Source organism: Symphalangus syndactylus, chromosome 14 (assembly GCF_028878055.3).
Source record: "Symphalangus syndactylus isolate Jambi chromosome 14, NHGRI_mSymSyn1-v2.1_pri, whole genome shotgun sequence".
Classification (NCBI taxonomy): Eukaryota; Metazoa; Chordata; class Mammalia; order Primates; family Hylobatidae; genus Symphalangus; species Symphalangus syndactylus.
The window spans coordinates 56,121,449-56,149,151 of NC_072436.2; the positions used below are offsets into that span (position 1 = coordinate 56,121,449).

The 27,703-nt window shown below is 57.0% G+C and overlaps 1 protein-coding gene and 1 long non-coding RNA gene across 3 annotated transcripts in view; one reads left to right on the plus strand and one right to left on the minus strand.

The window, feature by feature from the left end:
* The window catches only part of KCNIP3 (potassium voltage-gated channel interacting protein 3), a 91,201-nt gene that overhangs the window by 60,216 nt on the left and 3,282 nt on the right, over positions 1-27,703 (minus strand). Inside the window, exons 1-2 of one of the 2 annotated variants that reach the window (XM_055242348.1) lie at positions 17,375-17,389; positions 17,091-17,256 (exon numbers count right to left, since the gene is read on the minus strand). In XM_055242348.1, coding sequence (XP_055098323.1) covers positions 17,091-17,256; positions 17,375-17,389 — 181 coding nt within the window. Of the gene's footprint in view, positions 1-17,090; positions 17,257-17,374; positions 17,390-27,703 lie in introns of those variants that run through there. The other variant, XM_055242347.2, reaches the window with a different exon arrangement.
* On the plus strand, positions 20,546-21,947 carry LOC129462406 (uncharacterized). The gene is made up of 2 exons (XR_008650843.2): positions 20,546-20,731; positions 21,251-21,947. It is a non-coding gene; the product is annotated as an uncharacterized lncRNA (long non-coding RNA).

A 27,703-nucleotide genomic window follows, 5' to 3' on the forward strand; every position in this document is an offset into this window, starting at 1 on the left:
GTGTCCTGCCACTCCAGGTCCCTCCTTACAGTGGACATCCCCTTGCTCTGGCCCCAGGAGGTGCTCAGAAGCCACATCAACTGTGGCTATAAATGAAAACAACAGCCACTGCTTCCAGGTGCATGTGTGTGTGACAGAGTGTGAGTGTGCATGGTGAGTGTGCATGTGTGGGTGTGTACGTGTGTGCATGTGTGAGTGTAAGTGTATGTGAGAGTGTGTGTATGTGTGCATGTGTGTGAGCGAGTGCACATCCAGGGTTCTTGAAAAGCAGGTAGGGTGGCCTCAGAGCCACTGAGCTGGGATCCCTAAGTGCAAGGGGATGATGAGGTCCTGGGGATGGGAACTGGGGGCAAGTGATGGCACTCACTACAGACAAGGTGGGCATGGTTAGTGTAAGGCACTGTCATCAGGACTTGCAGAGACCTTGGGAGTCGGCCGGTTGACCTAGGGTTCCTAGAATGGAGCTAGGCGGTGACCTACTCAAGCCTTCCTTGTTCCGTAGACGTGGCACAGTCTAGGTCTAGTGAACAGTCAGCCTTCAGTCCTCCAGCAAGAGAGTGACTTGTCCCGAGCAATCTCACTGGGCAGCCGGCATGCGCTGAGCACTGTGGTGATAAGAGGGTGCAAGTCTTCTGAGGAGGCGACCCGTAAACTGAGGCCTGCTGGGAAGAGCAGCCATGAGGTGCGGGTGCTTGGGGGCAGCAAGGGCCCCACGCATGAGTGCCCTGCCCAGGAAGGGCAGGGCGAGGGGAGTTCCAGGCGGAGGCCTACTAGTGCCGAGGGGGTCAGCCATGTGGGCAGAGCCAGGTCCCACAGGGCCCTGTAGGCCGAGGTGCATTTGGAATTTATTCGAGGACCAACGGAAAGCAGGGTTTTGGGAGGAGAGTGGCAGACTCCAATTTATGTTTCTGAAGCTGCCCCTGGGCCAGGTGGCTGGAGGAGGCCTGCCGTCTGGGGAGACCGGGGAACAAGGAACGGAGTCAAGAGCAACCCCCGCCGTGGGCGTTCCCACCGCCATTCACAAGCACAGCCACGGTGCAGCAGGGGGTGTCCTGCAGGGCTCCCCATTTGAGAACAGGGCCGGCAGGCTGGGCCAGGTACACAGGCCCTGTAGGCCATGTTGGGCGCTAAGAATTTGGGAGCTGTTGCCCTCCCAGAGCCCAGCCTCATGCTGTTCTTGGCCCTCCCGAGTGCAGTGTGTGAATGTGTGTGTGCATGTGCGTATGTGTATGTGTGTGTGCATGTGAGAGTGTGTACTGGGGTGAGTGTGTTTATGTGTGCACGTGTGAGTATATGTGTTTACACATGTGTATGTATGTGTATGTGTATATGAGTGTGTGAGTGTATGTGTGAGTGCATGTGTGTATGTGTGTGTATGTGTATGTGTGTGTATGTGTATGAATGTGTATATGAGCGTGTATGTAGGCATGACTGTATATGTGTATATGTGTGTAGAGTGTATGAGTGTGTCTGTGTATAAGTGTGTGTATGAGTGTGTATGTGTGTATATGAGTGTGTATGAGTCGTGAGTGAATGTGTATGAGTGTGTATGAGTGAATGTGTATGTGTATATGAGTGTATGAGTGTGTGTATATGAGTGTTTTAGTATGAGTGTGTGAGCGAATGTGTATGTGTGTATGTGTGTGAGTGTATGAGTGAATGCGTGTGTGTGTCTATGAGTGTGTGAGTGTGTAGGAGTGTATGTGTGCCTATGTGTGTATACGAGTGTGTATGAGTATGTATATGTGTGTGTGTATGTGTGTATGAGTGAATGTGTATGTGTGTATGAGTGTGTGTGTATGTGTGTATGTGTGTGAGTGTATGTGTGCCTGAGTGTATGTGTATGAGTGTGTATGTGTATGAGTGTGTATGTGTATGAGTGTATGTGTGTGTGTATGAGCGTGTATATGTGTATGTGTATGAGTGGGTGTATGAATGTGTGTATGTATGTGTATGTGTATGAGTGTGTATGTGTGTGTGAGTGTATGTGTATGAGTGTATGACTGTGTGTGTATGAGTGTGTGTATGTGTATGAGTGTGTATCTATTTGTGTGTATGCGTGTATGTGTGTGTGTATGTGTGTATGAGTGTGTGAGTGCGTGTGTGCGTGCATGTGCCGTGACCTGCCCTCTGACCTGGACATCTTGCCTCACTCCAGGAAACCTGTCTGTTTTGGGGGTAGGGGACAATGGCTGCCTTGGCCCCCTGAACCTCCTGCCTGGCCAGGACCCTCCTCACATGATACCCAGCTTTCAGCCAGACCCCAAGCTGCTGGGACGTGCCCTGACTGTCCTCTTGTGTTCTTTCTTAGGCTCAGAGGCGGGCACAAGTTTCTGCACGCCCACTCCTGCTGGGCTGAGCTGCGGCCAGCACTCCCTGCCACAGCCTCTCTGCTGCTCAGGTGAGCTCCTGCACTGTCTCCGCCAGGCCCCACTCCAGTCCCAGGATTCCGGTCACTGCCCAGGCCCAGGCCCAAGCCCTTCTCTCTCTGGGAGGGCCAGCTCTCAGCCACCCGAGTGGGGGTCCAGGCCTGTGGACCCCACCAGCGTGGCTGCACCTTGCTCCGAAGGCTGTCAGGGGCCCAGCCAGGACACTTCCCTCCCCACACTGTCCCTGTCCTCTGCCTGTGGCTCAGCCAGCAAGGGACTGGAGCCCCCTTCTACCTCCCAGCCCAGCCTCAGCCAGCCAGGGGTTTGTCACCGTGGTCCTGGGCTTTTTGCATTTCCTCCCAATTGGAAGAGGTCATAAAACTGTCTTTTGTTTTGTTTTGTTTTTGAGACGGAGTCTCGCTCTGTCACCCAGGCTGGAGTGCAGTGGCGCCATCTCGGCTCATTGCAACCTCCGCCTCCGGGGTTCAAGCCATTCTTCTGCCTCAGCCTCCTGAGTAGCTGGGACTACAGGCGCCCGCCACCACGCCCGGCTAACTTTTGTGTTTTTAGTAGAGACGGGGTTTCACCATATTGGCCAGGCTGGTCTCAAACTCCTGAACCTTGTGATTCACCCATCTTGGCCTTCCAAAGTGCTGGGATTACAGGCGTGAGCCACCATGCCCGGCTGACACTGTAATTTTTTTATTTTGCAAAGCAAGGGCATGAAAAAAAAGGTTTTTAAAAAAGCTCACGTTATTTTATTTATTTATTTATTTATTTATTTATTTATTTATTTATTTATTTTGAGACGGAGTCTCACTCTGTCGCCCAAGCTGGAGTGCAGTGGCACAATCTTGCTCACTGCAAGCTCTCCCTCCCGGGCCCACGCCATTCTCCTGCCTCAGCCTCCCGAGTAGCTGTGGCTACAGGCGCCCGCCACCACGCCCAGCTAATTTTTTTGGTATTTTTTAGTGGAGACGGGGTTTCACCCGTCTTTCATCCTGTTAGCCAGGATGGTCTCGATCTCCTGACCTCGTGATCCGCCTGCCTTGGCCTCCCAAAGTGCTGGGATTACAGGCGTGAGCCACCGCGCCCGGCCATCACGTTATTAAGAAAAGCTTGTCAGCATTATTTCAAACAAGAATGAAAACCTGAATCTGTGTCAGGGAATCCGTTTAGTTCACTGACCAAGTCAGCCCATCGCCCATCTCTCCTCATTCCCCGCAGAGGCCCCACCAGCCCACGGAGGGGAGGTGGGGAGCCCCGGTCTACCTGCGTGGGTGGGGATTCCAAGGCAGTGACCGCGGGCTCCATCTGCCTCCCCGTGCCGTCAGGTGCAGGCCCCGAGTTGCGGACACGGCCCCTGCAGTCAGGAGCCCTGCACGTGGCCCTGGCGGCCCTCCCCTCCCCTGCCCGCAGGAGCTGGCCCCTCATCCATACAGGAGGACAGGTCTTCCTAGACAAAACCACCGCCCTCCCGAGGCCTCTGGGGTGACATGAGACGAGGCCACTGCCACCCCAAGGCCTGCGGGGCCCTAGGGACCGGGGCAGGGGCTGCTGGGGAGAGGTTCCCAACCTGTCCTTGGCTTAGCTCAGGGCATCGGGAGCCAGGACACATCCTGGAAGGCAGGTGGCATCCCGGGGATGCCAGATCCTGGTGTCTTTAAGCCCCAAAGTTGTGACGGGGTGGGAACAGAAAACGCGGTGGAGCCAGTGAATTGAAGGAGTGAAAAGGTCCGGGGAGGCGGACGCGTTGGCACCTGCTGCCCCCTGGTGGAAGAGGAGGGAACGCCTGCAGAGAGCGCTCCTGCGCCGGCAGGGAGGGGCCCTTTCCTGGAGGAGTGGCCAGGCCTGCAGGCTCCAGCCTGGGAGATTCTGCCACGGAGCCCAGAGCGCCCACTGCCCTCTCTGCCACCGCAGTTCTGCCTTTTCCTTGAGTAGCCCTAAGCACACAAAGACGTTTCCTCCCATCCCAGAGCATCTGAAAGCTGCTCCTGTCTCCTCTCCCCACCTTCCCAAAAAACTCTCAACCTCCTGCACCCCAGAGGGCAGGGATGTGGGCCCTACTTGCACAGCATACTGGGGAGGGGCCTGGTGCCAGGAAGGTGGCCATGGGGCCAAACGGCCCTGTGCCTGGGCAGGTGGTTCTGCACCTTTCTGGAGGCTGCCCTGCCCACCTCGCCAGTCAGCACGTCCTTCCGCTGACCCTCCCATAGTGTTCCTGTCCACCCGCCTCCTACATGTTCTGTTTGGCCATTAGGAGGCAGGCAATGGGGGAGGCTGGGTGGGTAGAGGCCAGAGCGGGGGCCAGGACCACAGCAGCCCATTCTTCCTGGAGAGTCCCAAATTCCTGGGTAAAGAAGAGCATCGACCTGCTCGCGTGGCTCTTAACGAACTCTGCCTCATTGGCAAGGCCCTGGGGAAGTGTTTGAGAAGTGCTCTGAGCAGAGGGGCACAGGGCCTCGCAGTACTCAGAAGCGCCAGGGAGAGCTGGCAAGGGCTGGGGCTGGGTGGTGTTTTGAAGGCAGGCCCCGTCCCGCAAGTGGGAGCCACAAGCATACCCTAGGCTCCCTGGCCCCTGTGCTGGGATAAGCAGGGTGGGGAGAAATCATAGGATAGACATCTGGTCCTAGACCTTGAAAATCCTTCTCTCTAGCCTTCACTTCACAGACAAGGAAACCGAGGCCTCAACTCAGGGCCTTGAAACCAGTCCCATTATCACCAGCCCTGCCCTTGAGGCCAGGGGCAGCACTGCCTTGGCCCTTTATGGACACTGATAGAATCCTTAAAACCACTCTCCATTGTGCCCATTTGATGGATGAGGAGATTGAGATGCATAGAGACCCAGCAATTTGTCCAGGGTTACAGCAAGGTGGGGAGGGCAGCAGGCTGTCCCACGGGGACAGGGCTTTTCACGTGCCTCTGACAACGACCTCCACAGTGACCTCATTCTTTTTTATTTTTTTCTTTGAGGCAGGATCTCACTCTGCTACCCAGGCTGGAGTGCAGTGGCACAAACACAGCTCATTGCAGCTTTGACCTCCCGGGTTCAAGCAATCTGCCCATGTTCCCTGCAAGTAGCTAAGACCACAGGTGTGTGTCGCCATGTCCGGCTAATTTTTGTATTTTTTGTAGAGATTGGATCTCACTGTGTGCCCAAGCTGGTCTCAAACTCCTGGGCTCAAGCAATCTGCCCACCTCGGCCTCCCAAAGTGCTGGGATTACAGGCATGAGCCACCAGGCCCTGCCAACGTCATTATTCTTATGGGCATTTTGCAGATGAGGAAACCGAGGCTGAGAGGTTAGAAACAATTTGCTTCACACAGAACTATGAGTGGCAGAGATGAGATGCTTAAGAGTAGTGGAAATGTGGCCTGAGGAGCATTGAGTGGCCTTTGTGGTCCCGCCAGGCACTGTCTAGCATGGCGGTCGGGGGATCTGACTCTCGGAGGGGCAGAACTAAGCTGCACAATTAATTAGGGCTGCGATGTCTTCCAGGCCTGTAACACGGTTGCAGATGCCATGGTTTCCTCTTCCCTTTGGCAGAGCAGATAACCCTGCAGGCAGTGGCCTCACTCACCTGGGTCTTTCTCAGTTTCACGTCCCTTCTGTTTAACTGAGCAGTACTGTCTCTGTGTGCCTTTTGTTCCCACCCTCTCTAAAGAGCCCTGTGTTTCTCTTTTAAATCAGCTCTGTCGTTCTGTTAGTTCCCTCATTAGGGAGTTCAACAGAACCTTGACATGCACTCAGCGTCTATTTGCAGAATGGCATTTTTAGTGCGTCAGAATGACGCTTTGTCAATTCAAGCCAGATGTGCCCAATTTTGTGTGTAACCTCTGGTCTCTGCTGCCTCCGTCGGGTGCCCCAGCCCCAGCCCTGACCCCCCTTCTTCCACTGCACCCCAGACTTGTCTCTGGGGCTCCATCCGGGGCGCCTGCCCTGTGATAGGGTGAGTGACCCAGAGCACAGGGCTGGCGCCCTCTTGACATGAACTCCATGCTTATATCTGGTATTAAATGTAAGTTTTCCTGTTGAGTTTGAGAGAAGTCCCAACAGCCAGGAACAGCATGAGAGATACAGGACCAGCTCTGCAGGCCACACTAAGGTGCTGCGAAACTGGCTCTGTGACCCACCCCTTCACCCGCAGAGGATGGCGTAGGGAAGGCTGGGCGGGGGGCTGGGGAGGAAAGACTTCCCTAGGCTTGGGGGGCTGGGGAGGAGAGGGCCTAGGGAAGGCTCAGGGGGCAGGGCCGGGGACAGAGGCCTGGGGTGTGGGGAGGAGAGGCTGGGGGTCAGGGAGGAGAGGGCCTAGGAAAGGCTGGGGGTGCCAGGGAGGAGTGGCTGGGGAGGGGTGGGGAGGAGAGGGCCTAGGGAAGGCTGGGTGGAGTGCTGGGCATTTTCCCTTCTTCTTCCACCCTGGGGAGCTTCAGTCCCCTCCTCCCTCCAATTCAGGGACTTCTGAGAAGCCCGTGGTGATCTGAATGTGTCCCCTGGAGTCTGGGGGATGCAAGGCCAGTTGGGTCTGACCCACCCCTGGAGGAGGTTGGGTGGTGACTGTGGCTACATTGGCCGGTGGCCACCAGGGTGAGGACAGTGAACTGGACACCCACCCAGAGGCCATGATGGAGCCGGAGGGGATGCTCCCGGGCAATCCGTCTTCAAAGTCCCACCCTCCCCACAAGAAAGACCACGGGAGAGGGGCAGGCTCAGCACCTGGGAGACAGGCCAAGGGGCAGCAGGGGCTGCTGAGGGGTGGCGGCCTTGGGCAGGCCTGGGAAGGGCATAGAGACCCAGGACCCGCCCACACCCCACCACACCCTGCCTCCTCCTCCCTGACCCCTCCAGGCTGCCGTAAGTGGCAGGAGGGAGTCCTGAAGCAAGGGAGGGGTGCCGGGCTGGAAAGGATTCCCTGAGTACTTGCTGACACCTGAAAGGTGACCACAGGATCTGCAGAAATTTTAATGCAAATGGCAGGGAAGAGCAGCCACACCGAGTGGACTGAGGGTCAGAGGCCACAGCACCTCAGGCTCCCTCCATGTGGTTCCATACCTTGGCAGCAGGCAGTGGTGTTTTCAGCAGCTCCCACCTCATTCTCAGCTGCGCCTCTGGGTCCACACCCAGCCAGCTCTAGCCTCCTCACCCCTGCTCCCAGAGAGCACCCCCCTGGCTTGCTGAGAATCCCAGAACTGGCATCGCCAGAGCTGGGAGGAGCTCAGAGGTCAACCAGCAAGCCCCAGCCCTCGGTGCCAGGAGAGGCACCTGGGGCCCCGGGCAGAGGCAAACCTGCCGCTCTTGTCCTCCCTCCCGCTCGTGTCCTCCCTCCCTTGTTCTGAGCTAGGGCTCAGTGGCCACCTTGGGAACAGCCCTCCTGACCTCCTAATCCGGTACGAGGCTTATGTCTCACTCTCCCTAAGGAAGGCAAGGAACACGGACTGAGACAGACGGCACAGCGGAGGGAGCGAGAGGGAGCACCATGAGCCCAAGAGCCTGTGAGGCCGGAAAAAGGCATGACAGAGGCGCCCGGAGCTCCAGGCAATACGGACTCTTGCTTATGGCAACACCATGGCAATAAACTGGCCCTCTGGGCCACCCAGCGGAGGAGGCATTGTCACTGTAGCTTCCCCCACCGGGGAAGATGAGGAGCCAGGCCAAAGGTGGGCAAGAGGGATGCTCAGGGTCACTAACCAGGAGGAGCGAGGAGGAGCACCCAGCTTGGAGGGTCATGCCTAGCAGCTCAATGACCGCGGGTACATTCCTCTCCCCCTGGGCCTGGCCCACCAGTGTCTCACCTCACAGAGAAGCGGCCCAGGGTCCACTGTCTTCAAAGTTCTCTCCTTCCCCAAAAAAACTTCCTGAGGAAGGGAAGGCTTGGGAGCCTGAGGCACTGCTAAGGGACAGCACGTGTAGCCACAGCATTCCCCCGTCTTTTGAAAAACTGAAAGGCCCAGGAACCCTGGGCTCTCCGAGTCCCCACTCAGAGCCACCGAACTTGCCACCTGGGGCTAGATTGAGCCCCCGGCTCCACCAGCCTCCGCACAGCAGGGCCCGCCTTCCTCCTGCAGACTCTGTGCTGCTCTACCGTTCTCCAAGCCCCTGTTATTCTACTGGTTTGGGGATGCGTGAGTGTATGCTCCATCTTACGTCTGCACGCTTCTCAAAATGTCATGCATGAATTCGACAGGTATTTTGTGTGCCAGGCTCTGTGCGAGGCACTCAGGACAGGGAAGGGTCAAGATGGAGGGGACGAGCCCCTGGTCCCTGGAGAGGCTGTGGCAGTCCAGCCTGGCCGGCGGCTGCAGGTGACCTCTCAGCATGGGGCAGCATCTTCTGGCAGCGTAGGCAGCTTGCGGCACCAGGTCCTGGGATGTACATGTCACATGTCTACACCAGCTCATCTTTGTTTTAGGGACTTCATTTTATCTCTCTTTGGAAATCACCTGACTTCTTTAGCCTACTTTCCTCCGCGTCCCCACAGCACTTGCTCAGCACTCCAAGCTGCTGATGGTCACTCCTTTCAGGGTCTGAAGCTCCTGATATCAACCCTTCCCCAGTGTCCCTCCCAGCAAATGCCAGGTCCCCCCATGCAGGATGCCACCCCGTGCCTGCTTCGTGGCCCCAGGGCCGAGCCTTGGTCTTGGTCCTGCTCAGCCCCGGGTGCAGGCAGAGGAGGGAGAGCTGAAGCCTGGAGTGGAACTGGCTGGCTGTGGATCACCCACCTCCTAGCTCCCCACAGGCCTGGGCCCACAAGCACAGACTCAGGGAGCCCCCTACATCCCTGCCAAGGCCTCCAGGTTGCTTAGGTTTCACAGGTTTTGGGAGGTGGCTGTCATTAACTGAGCACTTTCTATATAGAGGTCTTAATACACACTTGCCCATTTTTGTGAATCCTTATCACAGACACCACTTCTGCCTTTGATGGAAGAGGAGAGGGTCTCCAGTGAGAGAGGGAGACGTGGAGGGCCTGGGCAGTGGAGTCGGTGTGCACAGGAGGAGGACTGGCCTGAAAGCCGCCCCACTCCCTCCCGGCCCAGGCTGGTCCTGAGTCTGTGTACCCCATGGAGAAGCCAGCGGCTCCCCATCTGCTCTCCCTCCCTGGGCCCACGAGTGGGGGATCCCGGGCTTGGCATTCACTGTCCCCAGGTCACAGTGGGGAGGGGTGGGCTGCAGAGACTGCAGTCCTTCGTTGTCCTGCTCCCAGGGCCACTGCCCATCCCTGTCCCCTGTCACCCCTGCCCCAGATGAGGCAGGCCCAGTCCTCGGCCCGGCCCAAAGCCATTCCTTCTGTAGCCCCATCCCAGCCCCACCAAAGCAGCCCTCACCTCGAGCCAGGTTCCCAGAGATGAAGCGGAAGAAGACGCTGATGATGCCTCCCAGGTGCTTCCCACAGTCATGCTGGCACTCCTGCAACCTCGGGCCAGGGCCGCACCCTGCCATCCTTGGGCCTGGCTCGATCCGCCCGGCTCCTGCCCTCAGCTCTGCCCTGCCTGCCACTGTGCAGGCGGTGCCCCCACAAGCCTGCTCCCTGACCTCATCTGCCAACCTCTCCTCAGCCTGACACTCAACACCTTTCTTTTTCTAGGGCTCCCCACTCCTGGTCTGTCTGTCTGTCTCTGTCTCTCAAAAGCAGCGTCTCTCCTCTTGGTCTCAGCTTGTCCCCAGTGTCTTGGGCTCTCTGGGCCTGTCCTTCTCTCCTCTGCTCTCTGTCCCTGCCTCTGGCTCTCCCAGCCTTTCCAGGGACCGCCTGCCCCTCAGCCCAGAGCCCCAGGGCAGCCAGAGCGCACTCAGTCCCCCTGCCTTTTGTCTGCCTCCTCAAGTAGCCCCTGCCCCTGCCACAGGGCCGGCCCCCTCACCTGGTGCCTGGCCTCAGCCTCCAGGCCCCTGGAGCTCACTGTTCCTAGAGGCAGAAGGGCCCCTGCGGCTTCCTGGGCTGGGAGGCCTGGGGATGGGGTGGGCATCACTCCTGAGCTCCCAGCACCAACTGAGGAGGTGACACTGGTGTGATTATCAGCTGAGGGTGTGATCTCACTGCAGAGGGGCCTCACCCAGGCCTCAGGGCTTCTCTGCAGCCAGGAAGGGAACAGCCTGCTCCCACACAGTCCCCTGCCTAGGAGGCTCGGGGCCAGGGGCCCGGAGTAGAACGGGGGCATAGGTAGGGCCCTAGCCTTAGGCTGTCTCTTGACCTCTGACCTCTACCCACTGGCCTCATCCCTCAGCCCTGCTGTGCCTCTCTGAAATGCAGAAAGGGAAGTGGGAAGGGGTTCTTCTGCTGAGGAGGAGAAGGGAGAGCCAAATTCATGACTGGAGCTGACCAACCCCCTGCCCTCCATATTTTTGAGCACCTAGCAATAAATAAAGGCCATAACAGCCAGGCAGCTTGCTAAGGTCTTTCTGGGTGCCAGTGAGTGCCTTCAGTCATCAGAACAACCCTGCAAGCTACATGTGGCTGAGAATGCCAGTTCTGTGTTCATTCTTCCAGAGTTTCACCAACAGGGTTCAGATGGTGTTGGAGATGGAAATGCGCCCAGCTGAAAACTCCACCATTCCCCTGCCTTCCTTGCAGTGAGGGCAGCTTATCTCTGGCCAGTGGAGTGGAAGCATCCATCTTCCAGAGGCTTCTGTGAGTGCTGCCTTCCTGACATGGGGACCACCACTCTCCCCTTCCACCTGGGTTCTCCTTCCTGTTGCCTGAAATGAGGCTGTGTGGGCTGCAAAGCAACCACCTTGCCACAGCGAGGGGGAGCGGTAGAACCAAAGACATTGACACTGATGTCCCCCAGCTGCCAAACTAGTGCCAGCCACTGCCTCACCCCATATTTCCCATATAGGAGCTGATGCACCTGTCTTGATCAAGCCACTGTTATTTGGGGTTTCTGTTATGTGCAAGTTCAGGCAAGCCAAGGGATCCCTTGCAGAGGGAAAGACAAGCTGCTGCGCTTCGCCCCCCTGCCAATAAAGGAAGGTGCGGTGCCCGGCGGGCCTCCTGTGCACCACAGTTAAATGCGCCGCTCAGAGGCTGTTCCGCAGGTACAGGCCAAGTACAAGCAGTGCTGCCCCTTGGGCCTAATGACCCAGAACATTCAATGACACACGATGAGTCTAAGGCAAGTTGGGATGCTCTGCGGGGCCATGGCAGGCCCCCAGAGGGGAAATCTATGGTCTCTTGGGTTTTGAGCAATGCCAAAAATCTCTCCTGTTGGCATTCAGCTAACTGCCCACCGCTGGGCTGCTGTGGGGGTGGAGCGCCTGATGGTGAGAGAGACAGAGACAGACGGACAGACCAGGTGGCTATGAGCCCCGAACCACCTACCAGCAATCGAGTATCAACCTCTCGCCCAGCCCCACTGGTATCTGCATGTGCACACAGTGCTGTCGTCATGCCCAGGTGCTGTGGATGGGGCCCGAGGCAGGGCGGGTCTGGAGGGCGCAGGGAGGCTGTACCTGCGGGGGCTGCGACTCCCACAGTACGTGCTGCATTGCCGCTTTCCCCACAGCCCACCCGCCCCCCTCCCACGGTCTTGAAGCCGTTTGAGGAGGAAAAACATTCGGAGGTGACTTGTAGACAGAGCTGCAAGAAATGCTGGCCCCAACTCTAGGTAACACAGAGGCCCACCAAGGGGAAGGACGTGGAGAAGGGACATCTTCCTGGTACATGTGTTGCCCACATTGTCTGAAGAAGAGAGGGCCCCGAGGCACAGGTTTACACTGATTCATGGATGGCTGTTAACCATTAGTTCAGGGGTCAAGGAGGTGGAGGGGCAGGATCGGGGGAGTAAGGGCTGGGAGGCCTGGGGAGGAACCACCCAGAGTGTGGCACAGCAAGTGCTTCACAAGCACCCTCTGAGGGGCGCTGGGGCCGAGGAGGCGCTGGATGATCAGGTGGGCCAGTTGTCCCCTCTGTGCACCTCACAGCCTCTGTGCACCTCACAGCCTCTGTTCCTGGCTCCTCTGGCATTTGCTTGAGAACGAAACACCATAGGTTCAGTAAAAGAACTTCTCCCTGGGCCGATCAGGCTGCAGCTGCAGTTCAGTTCCCAGCCAGCCACCAGGTGGCCGGTCAGCCACTCTGCATCCCTGCCATCACTCTGGGGTTCCCATTATCCTCATGGGAGTGATGGTCACTCTGGGTGTGACCTTCCCTCTGGCCTGCCCTGGTGCTGCCAGCACCTCCCTCCATCACAGTGCCCCCACGCCATAGATCCTGAGCAACAGACTCATTTCACCACGGAATAGAGCAGTGTTGTCAAAGACCAGGGCTCACAGGCTCCCGTCCCCTTCCTGTGCCCACCCCCAGAGGCAGCCAGCCTCACAGAACAGTGATGAGACCCACCGAAGACTGGTTCTGGCACCAGTTGCGGGTTCCAGGGCTGCCCTGTCGGGTGCCAGTGACACTGCTGGATGTGCTGCCTCTCCCCCCGCCAGAAGAACAAGCCCGGAGCCCGGGAAAACGCGCAAAGGCCCCTCCCTTATCCAGTGCCTGCTTATCGCACCTCTGCTGCTCCTCACCAATACTCCAGGCTCCTGATTAAAGGCTTTAGATTCCCATGGGAGAATAGGTCCCCAGCAGGAGGCAGCAGGGGGTCTGCTAAACTGGAAGCTGGGACAGCCGCCTGGCCATGCTGGGCCCCTCACACCACTCCGACCAACTGGCATCAAGGGCCATCGGCCAGTGAATGACCCCTATTATCGAGGGGAGCAGGGAGGACTCTGCCTCAAATCCAGTGAATTCTCCAGGGAGCCTAGCAACACTGCCAATTACAGTGATGAAAGTCAGTGCGGGCTTCTAGCAACCCCAATGAGGCAGGACCACCCAGGACTCAGATCCCTCAGGAATGGGGGTTTGGATCACTCTACCAAGGACTCAGCCAAGGCCCTTGTGGTGGATTAAAGATGGCCACAGATGTCATACTACAACCCCATGGAAAGGGGTTAATTTTCAGAAATACTTGAAAATTTGCACTAATCTGACATCTCACTTTGATGTCATGTATCTTGATGCCTCATGATGTCAATTGTATCCTGTATCTTCAAATACATGAAAATTCTGTTTATAGATCTTTACATATTAGAGACGAGTTAACTCACCTTTTGTTCCCATGCCTTTCTGCTACCGCTCTTTCCCAAGAGCATTGGTGGTGGTGACTTTATGATTTTATGTGGGGTTGCCATGGAACCCTGGGGAGGATGAGCATCTCCCTGGGACGCATGGGTGACTGAGGAGGATGTGGGTCTTCTCTCTGGGGGAAGGGCATGTGCATGCGTGTGTGTAAGTATGCATGTGTGAGTGTGTGTGCTCGTGTGCGTGCATGTGTGTGTGCTTGTGTGTGTGTGTATGTGTGTGTGCATGTATGAGGAATGGCTGCACCATGTCACACAGAAGCGTGCAGCAGCTGCTAGAGCGTTTCTGCCAGAGTGGTCCAGGATGCCAGACATCTCCTGAGGCGGTAGGTTGGGCCCTGGCTTCATCCCATTCAGACCTCGTTCTCTGGTCCTCCAGAGTTTCTGTGAACTTCCTGAGGCCTGGAACCCGCCCTGTTTCAGTTGTCTGTAGCTGGGACCCCAGGTTATTTGTGGGTGACATTATTACTCCAGTTGAAGAAACCCAAGTCCCACAGCCCTTGTGGGCACCAAACTTGAGAAACAGGTCTGGCCAGTTGTGGCACTGGCCATGCCTCTGGAGAGGCGACCTGCAGGGAGGGGCTTTAGATGCAGGGGAGGCATGCAGGGCAGGCCAGAGTCCCAGCTTCCGGGTCATGGAAGAGGGTCCAAGGAACTTCTAGGCTGAGGATGGGGCGCCTCTCCTGGGTAGGGTGGGGCCAGGCTGCCTGTGCTCTGTGTCTCCTGGGCTCCCCTCTTAGAGGCCCCGCTGCTGGCCACCTCCTGACTCCAACCTGGGGTCTTCACACCCAGAAGTAGCCACCCAGGGCCCAGCCACAGATGCTCCAGCCCTTGCCCAGTGTCTCCAGGCCCCTGAGTCCTGTCCACTCCTGGCCGACGTTCTACCTCGCCCAAGCCTCCAGGACTCCCAGGCTGGGCCTTGGCTTTCACTCCCAGCTGTTCCTGACATGTGTCTCTGGCCCCACTTCTGTTAAATGGAAAAACCCCAGTACAAGGGCACAGTGTCTGGGCCGCCCCCCTCCCACAGGACCCCAAGGCTCAGGACACCATGCTGGGCCTCGCAGAGCACACAGTGGGGCTGCACTGAATGGGCCCCATTGTTCTTTGCACCCAGAGCCTGCGCCGGCTCCCAAAGAGCGGGGATGTCTCATCTGCACACGGCGCAGCACTTCACACATGCACAAAGCCCTCAGTGTGACCGCACCAGCCCGGCCTCCTTGCGGGACACACACGGGACATGTTTGGACTGAAGAGAGGAGACCCGGGAGCTATGGCCAAGGGAGACAAAGGGCACATCGGGGTTCCAGCTCCTCTGTCCGTGAGGTCCCTGGGCTCCCTCGTCCCTCAGCAACCGCCAAAGACGCTCGTCAGGGTGGGCACCGTGGAGCTCTGGGCCCAAGCCTCCCCCACCCAAACCCCCGCTTCTTGTGCCATCTGCTGAGTCATGTGACCTCTCTGAGCTGCTGTGGACGCTTTGGTAAATCAGGGTGATGAGCTCCACACTGCCTCCCTTGCACGATCAAATAGGCCCTTGGATGTGTCGTTCACATCTGCTCCCAGTGCCGGCACCCATTCAGCGGAACAAACCCATCTCTGGTGCCCTGGCCCTGCCCTGGCCCTATCTCCTGTGTACCTTTGACAAGTTGTTCAGCAAACGTGTCCTGACAGCTGGGTGTGGAAAGGCCCTGCCCTCTAGGAAGCTGCCCTGATGTGGGATGGGGCATGCAGGGGTGGGCCGTGCAGGGGTGGCCCCCCCCGCCCTGACTTGAACACACCATGCCAGCCCCTCTGTCGCCTTTCTCCCCATCCACCCCACTTAGCATAGCTGCTGCTGTCATGGGTGTGCAGAAAGCTTTGGCAAAGGAGGCATACCAGCCCCAGCCCGTCCTGAGCCACCTCTGCTTGCCAGAGAGAGACGGGAGGATGAGGCTGAGCATCTGCAGGTCCTGAGGGATGAAGGAAGGGTTCCACTGCAGCACCCCTTAAATACTTGCTGCCACCAAGAAAACCCTGGAAGACTGAAGTGGAGGAAATCTGAGTCTCGAGCAACCTGCAGCTGTGTCTGTCAGAGTGGACCTGAGCCCCCAGCACATGCGATGGCCACTGTGCTCTCACCCCCACCCTAAGGGAGAACAGACGAATTTTCATTCTGATGCAGAATGAACAGTGCCCTGAAGGTGGTCCTTCCCGATCGAGCTATGTGTATTTGCTTTTAGTGACCTCATCACGTTTCTGCCACCTGCAAAACCTGCCACCCCCGTCCCCGAGAAGCTAGGCGTGCATGTGGACCTCACCCATACATTCACAAGTGCTAGCGCTTCCATGGGAAGGGGTTGGGGACAAGTCTCAGCCAAAGTTACAGCATCACAGATGGGTAGGGGCTCTGTGGGGAAGCAAAGGTGGTGGTGGCAAAAGGGAGGGGGCTGGAATCGTGCTGGGAGCACCCTGGAGTGGCATTTGTGGGTAAAGGACGGGGATCTGGTGCATAGCAGCCAGTCCCTTTGTGCACAGGCATGGGCCTCTGGCTGTGGCTGTCAGCCACTGTGCCTGTTGTTTGCCCAGACTCCTCAGTTGATCCCCTCCACTCATGACCCCCATCAAGCCTAGGAGGCTGGGACCCCGATCGTGCCCATTCTCCTGGCCAGGGGACCAAGGCTCCCTGGAAATCACACAGCTAGAGAAGGTCCAAGACAACAAACAAGATGCAGCTGTCAAGGGCAAGTCTGCACCTTTTCCTTAAAGTCAGAGGCAGACATATGCACCATACTCACATATGTGATCCCACGAGTGTGCATGGTGTGTGTGTGCCTGCATGTGGTGTGTGTGTATGTGAGTATGCAAGTGTGTATGGTATGCCTACCTATGTGTGCATGGTGAGTGTGCAAGCTCGTGTGTGGTAGAGGCACCGGTGTGTGTGCATAGGTGTGAGTGTGAGGTGTCTGCATGTGTGTGTGAGATCGTGGGGGCCGCATGAGGCTGTCATTGCCTGTTCAGCCCTGTCATGCTCGGCAAACACCAAATATCACCCATGGCAAGCCCAGGGCAGTGATTTCTGTCCGTTCTCTCGTTAACACACCAGAATGCAGCCCAAGGCAAAGAGCCAGCACCAATCCTTGGGGTGCACTGAACAGGACCAAGGAGGGGCTGAGGGTGGGGCCTCTTGATCACCAGGCACTGCACACATTATTTCCCATCTTCAAATGTGCCCTGTGGACAGGTTCCAGCCTGCCTTCTCACGGAGGGCTTAGAAAGGATCAATGAGGTGCCCCAGCTTACTCAGGGCATGAGCAGTGGGCAGGGTGGAGCCTGGTTTGTTGGACTCTGCAGCCTGGCTCTGTCTTCCTAGCCAACTAGAAAACCCCAGTGTGGTCCCAGCTCTCCGTACTCGTGCTCTGTGGGTCCCACTGGGAGCTCAGTGGCCTGTGTGAAGCAGGCACTCAATGAATGGGGAAGGGTGTGAATGAATGAAAACACACCTCCAATAGAGACAGGGGCGATGTGGCCCAGGCTGGGGTCCCAGGCTGGCCTTTGAGCCCTCACAAAGGACAGTGCTCAGAACAGATCTCCCCACCCCCACCCTTGACCATAGCCCACACTGACCCCTACCTGAGCCCTGTGGGGCTGTGCTGGACAGGATCCACTTGACCAGGCAGCATCTCATCAAAGCCTGGCGGCTGAGCCTCGGCCTCTGCCACTTGACACCCTCCTTCTTGCTAAGTGGTGTGTGCCCGAGGTCCCCCAGGAGGCTGCCGTCCGACGCCTTTGTCACCTCCTGCAGTAGGAACAGGCAGAGCAGCCTTGAGCCCCTGCTCGGTGGGGGGACCCCTGGATGGTCCCGAGCTGCCCTGATATCCTAGGTGAGGCCAGCCTGAACACAGCAGAGGGCTCACCTTCCAGGGCTGCATGCCTAGTGCCCCTCGTCCTGGCCGTTCTTGCCAGACCTGGGGAGGTTCCCTTCACTCTACACCCTGGCTATGGTGTAAGATGGGACCCCTGGAAGAGGAGAGGACAGGGGTGCAGAGAGGGGATGTCAGCAGTGATCCCAGCCTTGCTCATTGGATTCCCCACCTTGGCACAGGCCGGGTTGTCAGAGCTGGATGGCCCCTTAGAAGTCACGATCCCAATCCCTCATCTGCCTGAAGACCAGAGAGGCGAGTGGATCTGTACAGGGTCACACAGCCAGGTCCCGCTCCCTCACTCCCCCAGCAGGGCCCCTGCTCTGCCTGAGTTTTCATGTTGAGGCAAGCTGAGAATGAATGAAAGGCTGGGTGGTGACCCCAGGAGGGCTGCACTGGTGGAACCCACCACTGAGGCTGGCAGAGATCTGAAGAAACGGCTCCAGCTATGGGCAGGAGAGTCTTGGGAGGAGTGAGCCATCAGTGGTCATTAAGAGGCGGTGGATCAGCCGGGCGTGGTGATTCACGCTTGTAATCCTAGCACTTTAGGAGGCCAAGGCAGGCAGATCACCTGAGGTCAGGAGTTCGAGACCAGCCTGGCCAACATAATGAAACCCTGTCTCTACTAAAAATACAAAAATTAGCCAGACGTGGTGGTGTGTGCCTGTAATCCCAGCTACTCAGGATGTTGAGGCAGGAGAATTGCTTGAGCCCCGGAGACGGAGGTTACAGTGAGCCGAGATCATGCCACTGTACTCCAGCCAGGCCAACAGAGCTAGACTGTCTAAAAAAAAAAAAAAATAGGCAGTGGGCCATGTGCCTGAGTCAGTGTGGATAGGAAAAGAACAGCCTGGGGTCATGGTGGAGGCCCCAGGGCAGCAAGATTTGCTCTCCTACAACGTATTTCAGGCCCCCCAATCCTGACATCCAAACTGCCCACCATGCTCAGTTCCCATGCTGGCAGCTGGCCCATGAGGCCCAGAGGAGGGAGGTGCACGGCAGGCTGCCACTGGCCACACCTCTGTGCACCTGCTGGGTCTAGTTTGCTGCCTTTGTGCTGTCCCCTCCTGCTCAGGGTGGCAGGGGGACAGGTGTGGCCTGGCCAATTGGACCACAGCCCACCAATGGTCCTCATGCCTATTCTGTCTGTGACGCACTGCCTGACCTCCAGCTGTGGCAGTGGCACCACCCCCACATGCATATGCGTTCTGAGCGGTTGGGTTCCTTGGCCAGTAAAGAGGGCCACTCAGGGGGTAGGTTGGCAATGCCCTTCCCAGGTCACAGGGTCTCGTGTGTGCTACCTTTGCAAGGTCCTGAAAAGTATTTGGTTGTTCAAAGTAAATAACAGATGGACGGGGCCATCAAGCAGCTTCTACAGAGGCAGCCTTGCAAGACAGCCCCTGTGCTAGTTGGACTGTCAGGTGCGAGAGCCAGAGACTGACCCAGGCTGATTTGAACTGGGAGAATTGGCAGCAGGCAGCCTGGGCCAGTCACAGCCTGCAGGGAAGCACAGAGAGCCAGTCCTGGAAAGCAGACAAGATCAGAGAGCAGCGCCAGACACCAGCCCTGGCCATGCCCGTCCACACAGAGCCCAGTGACAGGGCTCTGCTGCTGCTGCAAAGGCTGGCCCCTCTCCCGAGGCATGGGCCTGGGACCCCCATTGGTCTCTGCACACTGCAGGCTCCAGCTGGGGGAGGATTCTTCAGGTGCTTCACTGGTGCATGGTCCCCTGAGGCCTATCCACATTCGGGATGGGCAGCCGGCCCACTAGTCAGTGTTTGGTGAAGTGGTCCCCTAGGCAGGGAGATGTCCAGTTCCCTTTCCTGGCTTTTGGGCCTTCCCCAGCTAGGTCCCAACTACCAGTCCTCCAGCTCACAGTCATCATCCACCCTTCCTCCGACACACCCTTGGCAACAACCCCTGCACATCCCTCCCCTTCTCCAAGGCTCACCAAGCAATGAGGGGGCTCAGTGGTGCCCAGAGCTACAGCAAGTAGAGGCACTGACCATGCTGATGGAGCAGAAAGAGGGGGAGAGCTGGGGATGGATGGGTGCCTGAGGTGCTGAGGGAAGCTCCCTACATGCACACACTATGCACACACACGTGTACACATGCTCACATGCATGCATGCACACACACATGCACACATACATATGCACACACATACATGTGTTTGTATGCACACATGCACACACAAGCACAAGTGCATATGCACACACACATACACACTCATATGCACATGTGCACACACATACATATGCACACACATGTCCTGTCAGGCTGGGTCAGAGACGCACCTTCTTCATTATTCATGATCTTATTCAGGAGTCTTTATTTTGGTTAAGGAGGGGAGTAGGGAGAGAGGGGCAACAGGTGCTTCATTACATCACAAATTCTTTGCTGCAGGCTCTGCATGGGGAGTGAGCAGAGGACATCAGAAGAAACTGAGGCGGCCTCGGAGCCCCTGGCAGGAGCTCTTCACTGGGACCCCCAGCCCCGTCTGCAGCCCGTCTCAGAACAGCACTGGCTTGGCTGGCAAGGCTGCTTCTCAGGGCCCAGGGTTAGTCACAGGGGTTCTGTCTTGAAGCCCCAGGCCCAGGTCGTGGGGCAGATCCCATGGGTGTCCTGGGTTCTAGCTCACAGGGCTCTGTCCTCCCGGGAAGGCTGGGTGAGCCCAAAGGGCAGGCTGAGCACCTCCCAAGTGGATGTCTATGCTGAGCTGAAAGTAATCTCGTCACGACAACCCCCTGCAATCGGTAACACGATCCCCATTTTGCAGATGAGGAAACTAATTCCCTGAGAAGTTTTGGGACATTCCAGGGCCACACTATATGTATAGTCTTCTGATTCCAAAGTTCACATGGGCTTGACCAGCTTTGCTGCTGAGGCTGTTTCTGGGTCTGGGTCCCCAGGGCGGTCTCTGGAGCTGGATGTGTTCTGAAGCCCCTCAGGCACATCAGCAGCCTTCCAAAAGTAGCCATTAAGGAGTGCTGTGATGCCCTCCTGGGCTAGGGGGCCCGTGTGTCTTTTCTCCCTGTGGAGAGAGTCTGGGTGGAGTGGTGGGGGGGACGGTTCTGGGCCAGGCTCCTCCATCTGGCTAAGGGGCCAGAATCCCACCTGTGAGCCCCATAAGGCAGGCCCATGATGGCCACCCCCTTTTGTGAGGCAGGCCCCGGACGGCCACCCACCTTTGTGAGGCAGGGGGTGGGTTCTTAGGAGAGAGGGGAGGGGAGGGCCAGGGAGAGGAGGGCAGGGAGACCCCAGCAGCGGAGCCTGGGAGGTGCTGGGACCCATCAGGCTGCGGCCTGGGCCCGTCAGGCTGTCGGAGGCCAGAGGAGGGAGAGTGACTGGGTCATCCTCATGAATATTTGACACTTGTCTGTCTGGAAGAGGGTCTGACTGAGCTGTCAGGGAATGTTAAATAGCAGCCCAGGCACCCTCCTGCTGGCTTGGGAGGCTCACATCATGGAAGGGAGGGCGTCCTGAGAGGCGGCCCCACGGCCCCTCACCACACAGTGCCTTGGTGCCGGGAGAGAAGCTGGGGCAGTGATGAGATGGAACATGAATTAGATGCCCCAACCCTGCCGGGAGCCCCAGTGCCCCCCTGCCAGGCCCTGACAGCCCCACCGTGCCCCTCTAAGTCTGCTCCCACAACACCGCCTTGGCACCTGCTGCTCCTGGCACTGGACGCTTTTGCCCCGGGCGTTCAAGGCCTCACTCAGGGCTCAGGTCCTGGGAGAGCCCCTGCCTGACTACCTAGGCCACCCTCCCCCGTGCACCTCCATCTCAGCACTTCTTCACAGCACCCAGCCCTTGTGAACTGATCCTGTTATTGTGTTTTCTGGTGCATTTTCTGTCTCTCCCCTTTAGCGCATCAACTCTGCGAGAGTGGAACCTGATCCTCATGTGATCTGCTTTTCCTCGTGACACAGCCTGACACCCAAGAGATCCTCACTCCCAAAACTCAACAGTAAAAGAGCAAACCATCAGGTTAGAAAGTGTGAAAGACATGCACAGACATTTCACCAGAGAGGACGCATGGATGGCAAAGGCGGCAGGAAGAGATGTTTGCTGTCATTAGCCATTCCGGCAACACAGAGAAGGACCACTGTGAGACACCACTATGTGCCTGTCCGAACAGCTAGAACCAAAGATAATGACAACTGAATGCTGGTGAGGATGTGGAGAAACAGAATCAACCCTCCATTGTCGGTGGAAAGGGAAAATGCCTTAGGCACTCTGGAGAACAGTTTGGCAGCTTCCTATAAAAACTAGACATGCGCTACCACAGAGCCCAGCCACGGTACTCTTGGGCGTTTATCCTGGAGAAACAAAAAGTTATGTTCAAGTGAAAACCTGTACACAAATGTTCATGGCAGCTTTACTTGGAATGGCCCCAAACTGGAAGCATCCCAATGCCTTTCAATGGGTGAATGATTGAACAAACTGCAGTGCATCCATATCACGGAATTCTGAACGAGTAAAACAAACAAACTGTTGGCACACACCACACCTGCGTGAACCTCCAGAGAATTATGCCAAATGAAAAAGCCAACCTAAAAGGTCACATTCTGTGTGATTCTATTTATATAACATTGTAAAATGACAAACTTTTAGAAATGGAGAACAGATCAGAGGGCCAGGGTTTAAGGATGGGGGGAGGCAGGCAGGAGGGAGAGGGTTGTGGCTTTCGTAGGGCGGCAGGAGGGGCCTTGTGGGGATGGAGCTATTTTGCATCTTGATGGTGCTGTTGGGTGCCTGAACCTACACATGTGATAAAAATTGTAGCAAAAAACGCACACGGAAATGAGTGCATGTGAACTGGGAAATCGGAGTAGGACTGGTGGGTTGCATCATTGCAGACACTCCGGTTGTGCTATTGTGTTGTAGTTTTGCAATATGCTGTCATTGGGGAAACCGGGTAAAGAGTACATGGGCCCTCTGTGTGAGCTCCTACAACTGCATGTGAATCTACAAAGAGCTCAATAATGATTTCCATCGAAAAATACTCTCATGCATCCAAAAAGAGGGTGTTAAAAACGCAAGCATGCACAAGGCTCTGAATAAATATTCACGAATGATCAAAAGTCCCCTGTGCTCTTCACAATTCACCTGGGACTCTCTCCTCCCAGTCCTGCTCGATGCCGGCCTCATTTTAATGGGTGACAGAACTGTCATTGTCTACCAGCTTTAGAGGATGGCCAGGGTTGAGTGGCAGAGACCAGTGAAGCCAGAAGATCTGGGCCCTGGGTTCAGGCAGAGTCCCTGGTGGCATACTTGGCAGTGTGGGCATTTAGGGCTGTGTCCCAGAAATGGCCCTAGGCTGGCCCTGGGGACCTGCAGCCTTCTCAAAGGTCACAAGGTTCCCTGAAGGGTAGAGGCTGCTGGTGGGCCAGGCAGGCCATTCTCTGCCAGTCACCTGGTGGCCGAGATTTGTAGCTCCTGCCCAGCCAGGCAGGCCAGGACCAGGCCTCAACTTCCTTCTAAGTCCTCCTGGCCTGTGGGGAGCCAGGGAGGGATGGAAAAGGATGGTGTGGGTGATGCCCCTGCTGTGTGCTGGTGCTGAGTTAAGTTTTTGGAGGGGTTATCTTATTTAATGGTCACACCAACTTTTTGAGGCTCCTTAGAACCTCAAAATTACTCCTTAGAGCCCCAAATCCTGTAATGGGTTCTAGCTCACCCCCTCTCATGCAGCTTGCCAGGGTCTCTGGGGTATGTGTTCTCCTGTTATTCAACAGGGGTAAACCCAACCTGTTCTGAGTCAGCTGCGTCCTGGGGGCTTTGGCCTGTGGTCTCCAGCAGTAGGGAGCTGCACCTACAAGGTGCAGGAGATGACTTAGACTCGGGGCCAGCGCACTCTCCAGCTCCCCACTGCCATCTTCTTTACAAAGGGAGGGCATGGCCTCAGCTCAGAGCCTCAACAGGCCACAGACCATGGGTGGGAGTTTATCGCTGCTGCCTTATTTCATGGCAATGTGGTGGTTACCTTCTACTTCTGCTCCCGGCTTCCCACTTACAGTACTGATTTAAAGATTCCCTTTTAAATGAATTGACTAAAATTCAATGCATGAGTTAATTGAAAGAAAAATAATAAGAAACAATAGCACAGGTCACAACAGATACAGCAAAATAGTAAAGGCAGGAAGTGTGTGTTTCTCTCTGTGGCTGAGGCTGGGGGCCTGCTCGACTCAGCCAGGTGACCCCTCAAGTCTGAGTGACGGCGGCCTCTTGCCACACAGGCTGCTGATACTGACATGCGGCTGGTCCACACTGAGACGTGCTCTCGTGTAAACACACACTGGGTTCCAAACGTTTACTTACTAGACTATCAAATAGGTCATTAAAAATGCTTTATATCAATTGCAGGTTGAAATGATAATCATTTACACTAGGTTTAATAAAACATATGGTTAAAATAATTTAACTTTTTTTTTCTTTCTTTACTGTGCCTACTGGCACATTTTAAGCGACATCTGTGGCTTGCATCATGTCTCTATTGGACAGGACTGGTCCGGATGGTTCTCAGACCTGCCAGCCGGCTGGCTTGGGGCAGCATCCTCCTGGCAGGGCACAGCCGCCCCAGCTGCTCTCTGCCACTCAAGTCCAGCTGGAGTCGGAGCTGCCTCAGAAGGGTAGCATGGTGGAATGTGCAGGTCAGGTTGGGGGTTCGATGAGGCAGGCAGCCACCTGGGGGAGGCGAGGGGTGCCCAGGCCCAGGAAAGCGGGAGAAGGCTGAGCCAGGCAGAGGTCATGGCTGGGTGCTGGGGATATTATGGAGACAGGTACTTAGGACCTACTCTAGATGTGGCCAGTGAGGGAGGGGCGGCGACTCCGCAGTGCCTGAGAAAACTGTCACTGTGGGGATATAGGAGGCAGGGCTGTCCCCCATGCCTTCCTCTCCCCCTGAACACCGTCCAGTCTCTGCTGCAAACACCACACCTTCACCCCGAGAGTCTCCACACCACAGACAGAGGCTGACCACTTGGAACAAACCTCCAGGACCTGGACCAGACATTTTGCCTCGTGGCTCCCTACGCTGTAGGTGCCCTGAGAGGCCAGGTGGCCCATGGAGCAGCGTCCCACTCCTTGCCCCATGCCCAACATGGCACAGCTTCATCTTGTGGAGGCCCATCTGGCTGAGAAGATGGAGTCAGACTGTCAGGGGTGTGCCAAGGTGAAACCCTTGAGCCGCTAGTTCAGTCTCCATGGTTCTCATCAACTGTGCTCCAGAGAAACTCCCAGAGAGCCGTCCAGAGCAGATGTGTCAGAGGTGACTGGGGGGCACATGACGGCCTGTGACAAGTGGGGGTCCTGGAAAACCTGCGTTAAAGTATCCAGGCTCCGTTCCCCAGACGTGGCGTTCTAGGAGTACATGCATGGGCAAGATGCATCGCTGACTCCTCCCAGATGTCTACAAACTTAACGGATGCAAAACAGAAGTGAGTGGCTTCGTATGTGCCACCAGGACCCCTGGGTGTGTGCTCAGAGGGCACGGCTAGTTGGGGGCAGGGCAGGAGATCGAAGGCAGGTGGATGTGATTTCCAGCAGCCGAGGACAGTGGGAGGGGTCCGTGGCCAACCAGTTACATGAATCCCGCACCCTCGCTTCCCAGCTCGGTGACCCTGACAGAGAACCTGACAGCTCCGAGCCTCAGTTTCCTCATCTGCAAAATGGAGGTGACAATATGCCCTCACAGGGTTAAGGGGAAGGTGAGGTGACAAAGCCCCCAGTGGGGGAGGGTCAGTGTTCCTCGCCCTTCCGATCCCAGGGAGGGTCTGGCTGTCCAAACCCACAGCCTAGCATGCCTGGCATGGAGGCCCAACGTGCCACTCTCAGCTGCCACACACCAGAATCACGTGGGGAGGCTCCCACCATCTGCCTGCGCAGGGGCTGGATTGTTTGATGCAGAGAGGCCTGGGCCACTCTGTTCTTATAAAGCTCCTCAGTAGATCTGAAAATGCAGCTTGGAGAATTCGTTTAGAGTGTCTGTCCCTCCAGATAGAAAATTCTTGGCCTTGCCTGAAAGGCGAAGGGGGTCTCCCGATTCTCACCCCCTTCCTTTCTGGGAGGGCTTCCCTGAGGCCAGGGCCAGCAGGGGACATTCAGGCTGCTCAGATGTGGGGCTCCCCACCCCCGACCCTGTCCACGGCTGCTGCGGTGCAGACTGGCCCACCCAGCACTGCTTGCTGTCACTGGCTCTATTTCCATCACTCGGGACAGATGGCAGGAAGCAGTGGTGGGTGTTGTGTCGTGCAGGCCCCCGGGGTATGGAATGGGGAAGCTTTGGGGAGCCTGGATTCTCCACCCACCCCTGGGCACAGACAGACATAGGCGAGGCAGCTCGCCTTGTCGGGGGAGCCGAGGTTGTCATGAGTCCTTGAAGATGCATGCATGCACATATGCACATATGCACATACACACATGTACACATGCCTGTGAACACACCTATGAGCACGCACACACACACACACGCACACACAGTCCTGGGCCCCAGCCCTCTCACAGAACCGGAGCAGGAGAGCTGGGCTGTCCTCCCCTGCTCTGATGGCTGCCACCTTGACAAGGACAAGCTCCCCATGCTGCCTGGCAGTGAGGGTGTCACGTTAACCCAGGGGGGAACTTGAGTTGCCCATGGACAAATTGCCTCTTGGTGGCCTTCCCAGGCTCTCCTCAACAGCCAGACGGGACGGCATGGGTATTCCCTTCATGTGTGGAGGCCTCACTCTGTGCCAGGGGCCAGGCCAAGCTGGTTGGTATGGGATCACATTATCTGGGGGTTCTGTGATATTCATACTTCCCCCATGAAAATGAGGAGACAGTGGCACAGAGGAGCTAAGTAACCTGTCAGAGGACACACAGCCGGTGCATGACGGGGCCTGGACTGAGCCCAGGTCTGCTGGTGCAGGGTCAGGGCTCACAGCCAACAAGGCACAGCCATGATGCCTCTTGGCCATGCCTGTCTCCTGCCCGGGGTCCTTCAGTCCCACACGGTGAGGATCCGGGCTCTGTGCAAGACCCATAGACATTTGTGTGCACATGTGGGGCACTGCTGGCAGTGGCCCTGACTTGAGTCAGCCAGGCCCGTGCCCTCCCAGCCGCGCACTGCTCATCACAAGGCCTGACAGATGCTGTGAGCATCTCTCAGACCCAGGTGGGAAGACTGAGGTCCTGAGTCAGTGGGGCAGAGGTGGGGCTACAGTTTGGTTCTCTGGGGCACTGTCCAGAGTGCCCATCTTGAGAGAGGATCCCACGACAGAGCTGGGCACAGGGGCATGTGGCACCAGCAGCAGAGGACTGGGATGCAGGGGACTTGCCCGTTGCCTACCCTGGCATCTGCCCACTGTCCACCTGATGAAGGTTGGGGAAGGCCGGGGGCATTGGGCAGGCTGGGAGGTGAGGCCAGAAAAGACCAGCAGCTGCTTTTCCTGGCTGAGCCTGGCCCAGGCCTGGCCAGACTGATGGAGAGGGCATGCTGGGCAGAGAGCTGAGGTGGCAGATAGGAGGGGGAGGCTGGGCCGACTCTAGTGTGGGACACACCACCCCCACGCTGCCCTCCCATCTCAGCTCAGCTGCTCCCTCTCCAACTCTGCAGGTCCCCTTGCTTCTCTCCCTGCCACAGGGCTGCTCTGTGACCTTCTAGGTCATGGGCTGATCTCAGATGACAAATAAACCTGCTCAAGGGCAACACCAGTCAGCTGAGGCAGGGAGCCCTGGGCAGGGAGCAGCATGGGACTCGCCCCATGCTGTGCCTTCCCCCGACTCTCAGGCTCCTGCCTGCCCCAGGTCTGGGCACTAGTTCGGGAAGACGTGCTAACTTCTCTCCCCTCTTCTGTTTCAACTTTGAAACTGAGAGTGCCTTCTTCCCTGCAGAAGCCACATTGGCTGCTCCTGGAAGTCACTGGGATGCCCAGGGGTGGGCTGGGGGGAGCAGGGGGGCTCTAAGCCCCCTCTGCTAAGTCAGCAAAGCAGTTCTCTGCCTCACACAGAAGGTCTTGGTAAGACAAGGTAACCTGAATTTAAAATGTTGAGGTCCTTTCCTTCCTAGCTCTGGATCCACAGTCCAAAAATGGGAGGCAACTAGCTCCAGGTCACGTGGCTAATGCAGGGGATGTGGCCAGGTGGAGTCTGGCTTGTGTGCACTCACTAGAGGGCTCAGAGGGCACCACAGACCACCGGCCCAAGGAACCAGGCCCATGGCTGGCATGGGCCCCTCCTCTGCCATCTGGTTAAAGGCATGCCCTTCTCCTCTTGCGTCTTCTTCCACAACCCCCAAGCCCTAGGGACCTGCTGCGCTCTGGAGTAAGACAGAGCAGGGTTCAAATC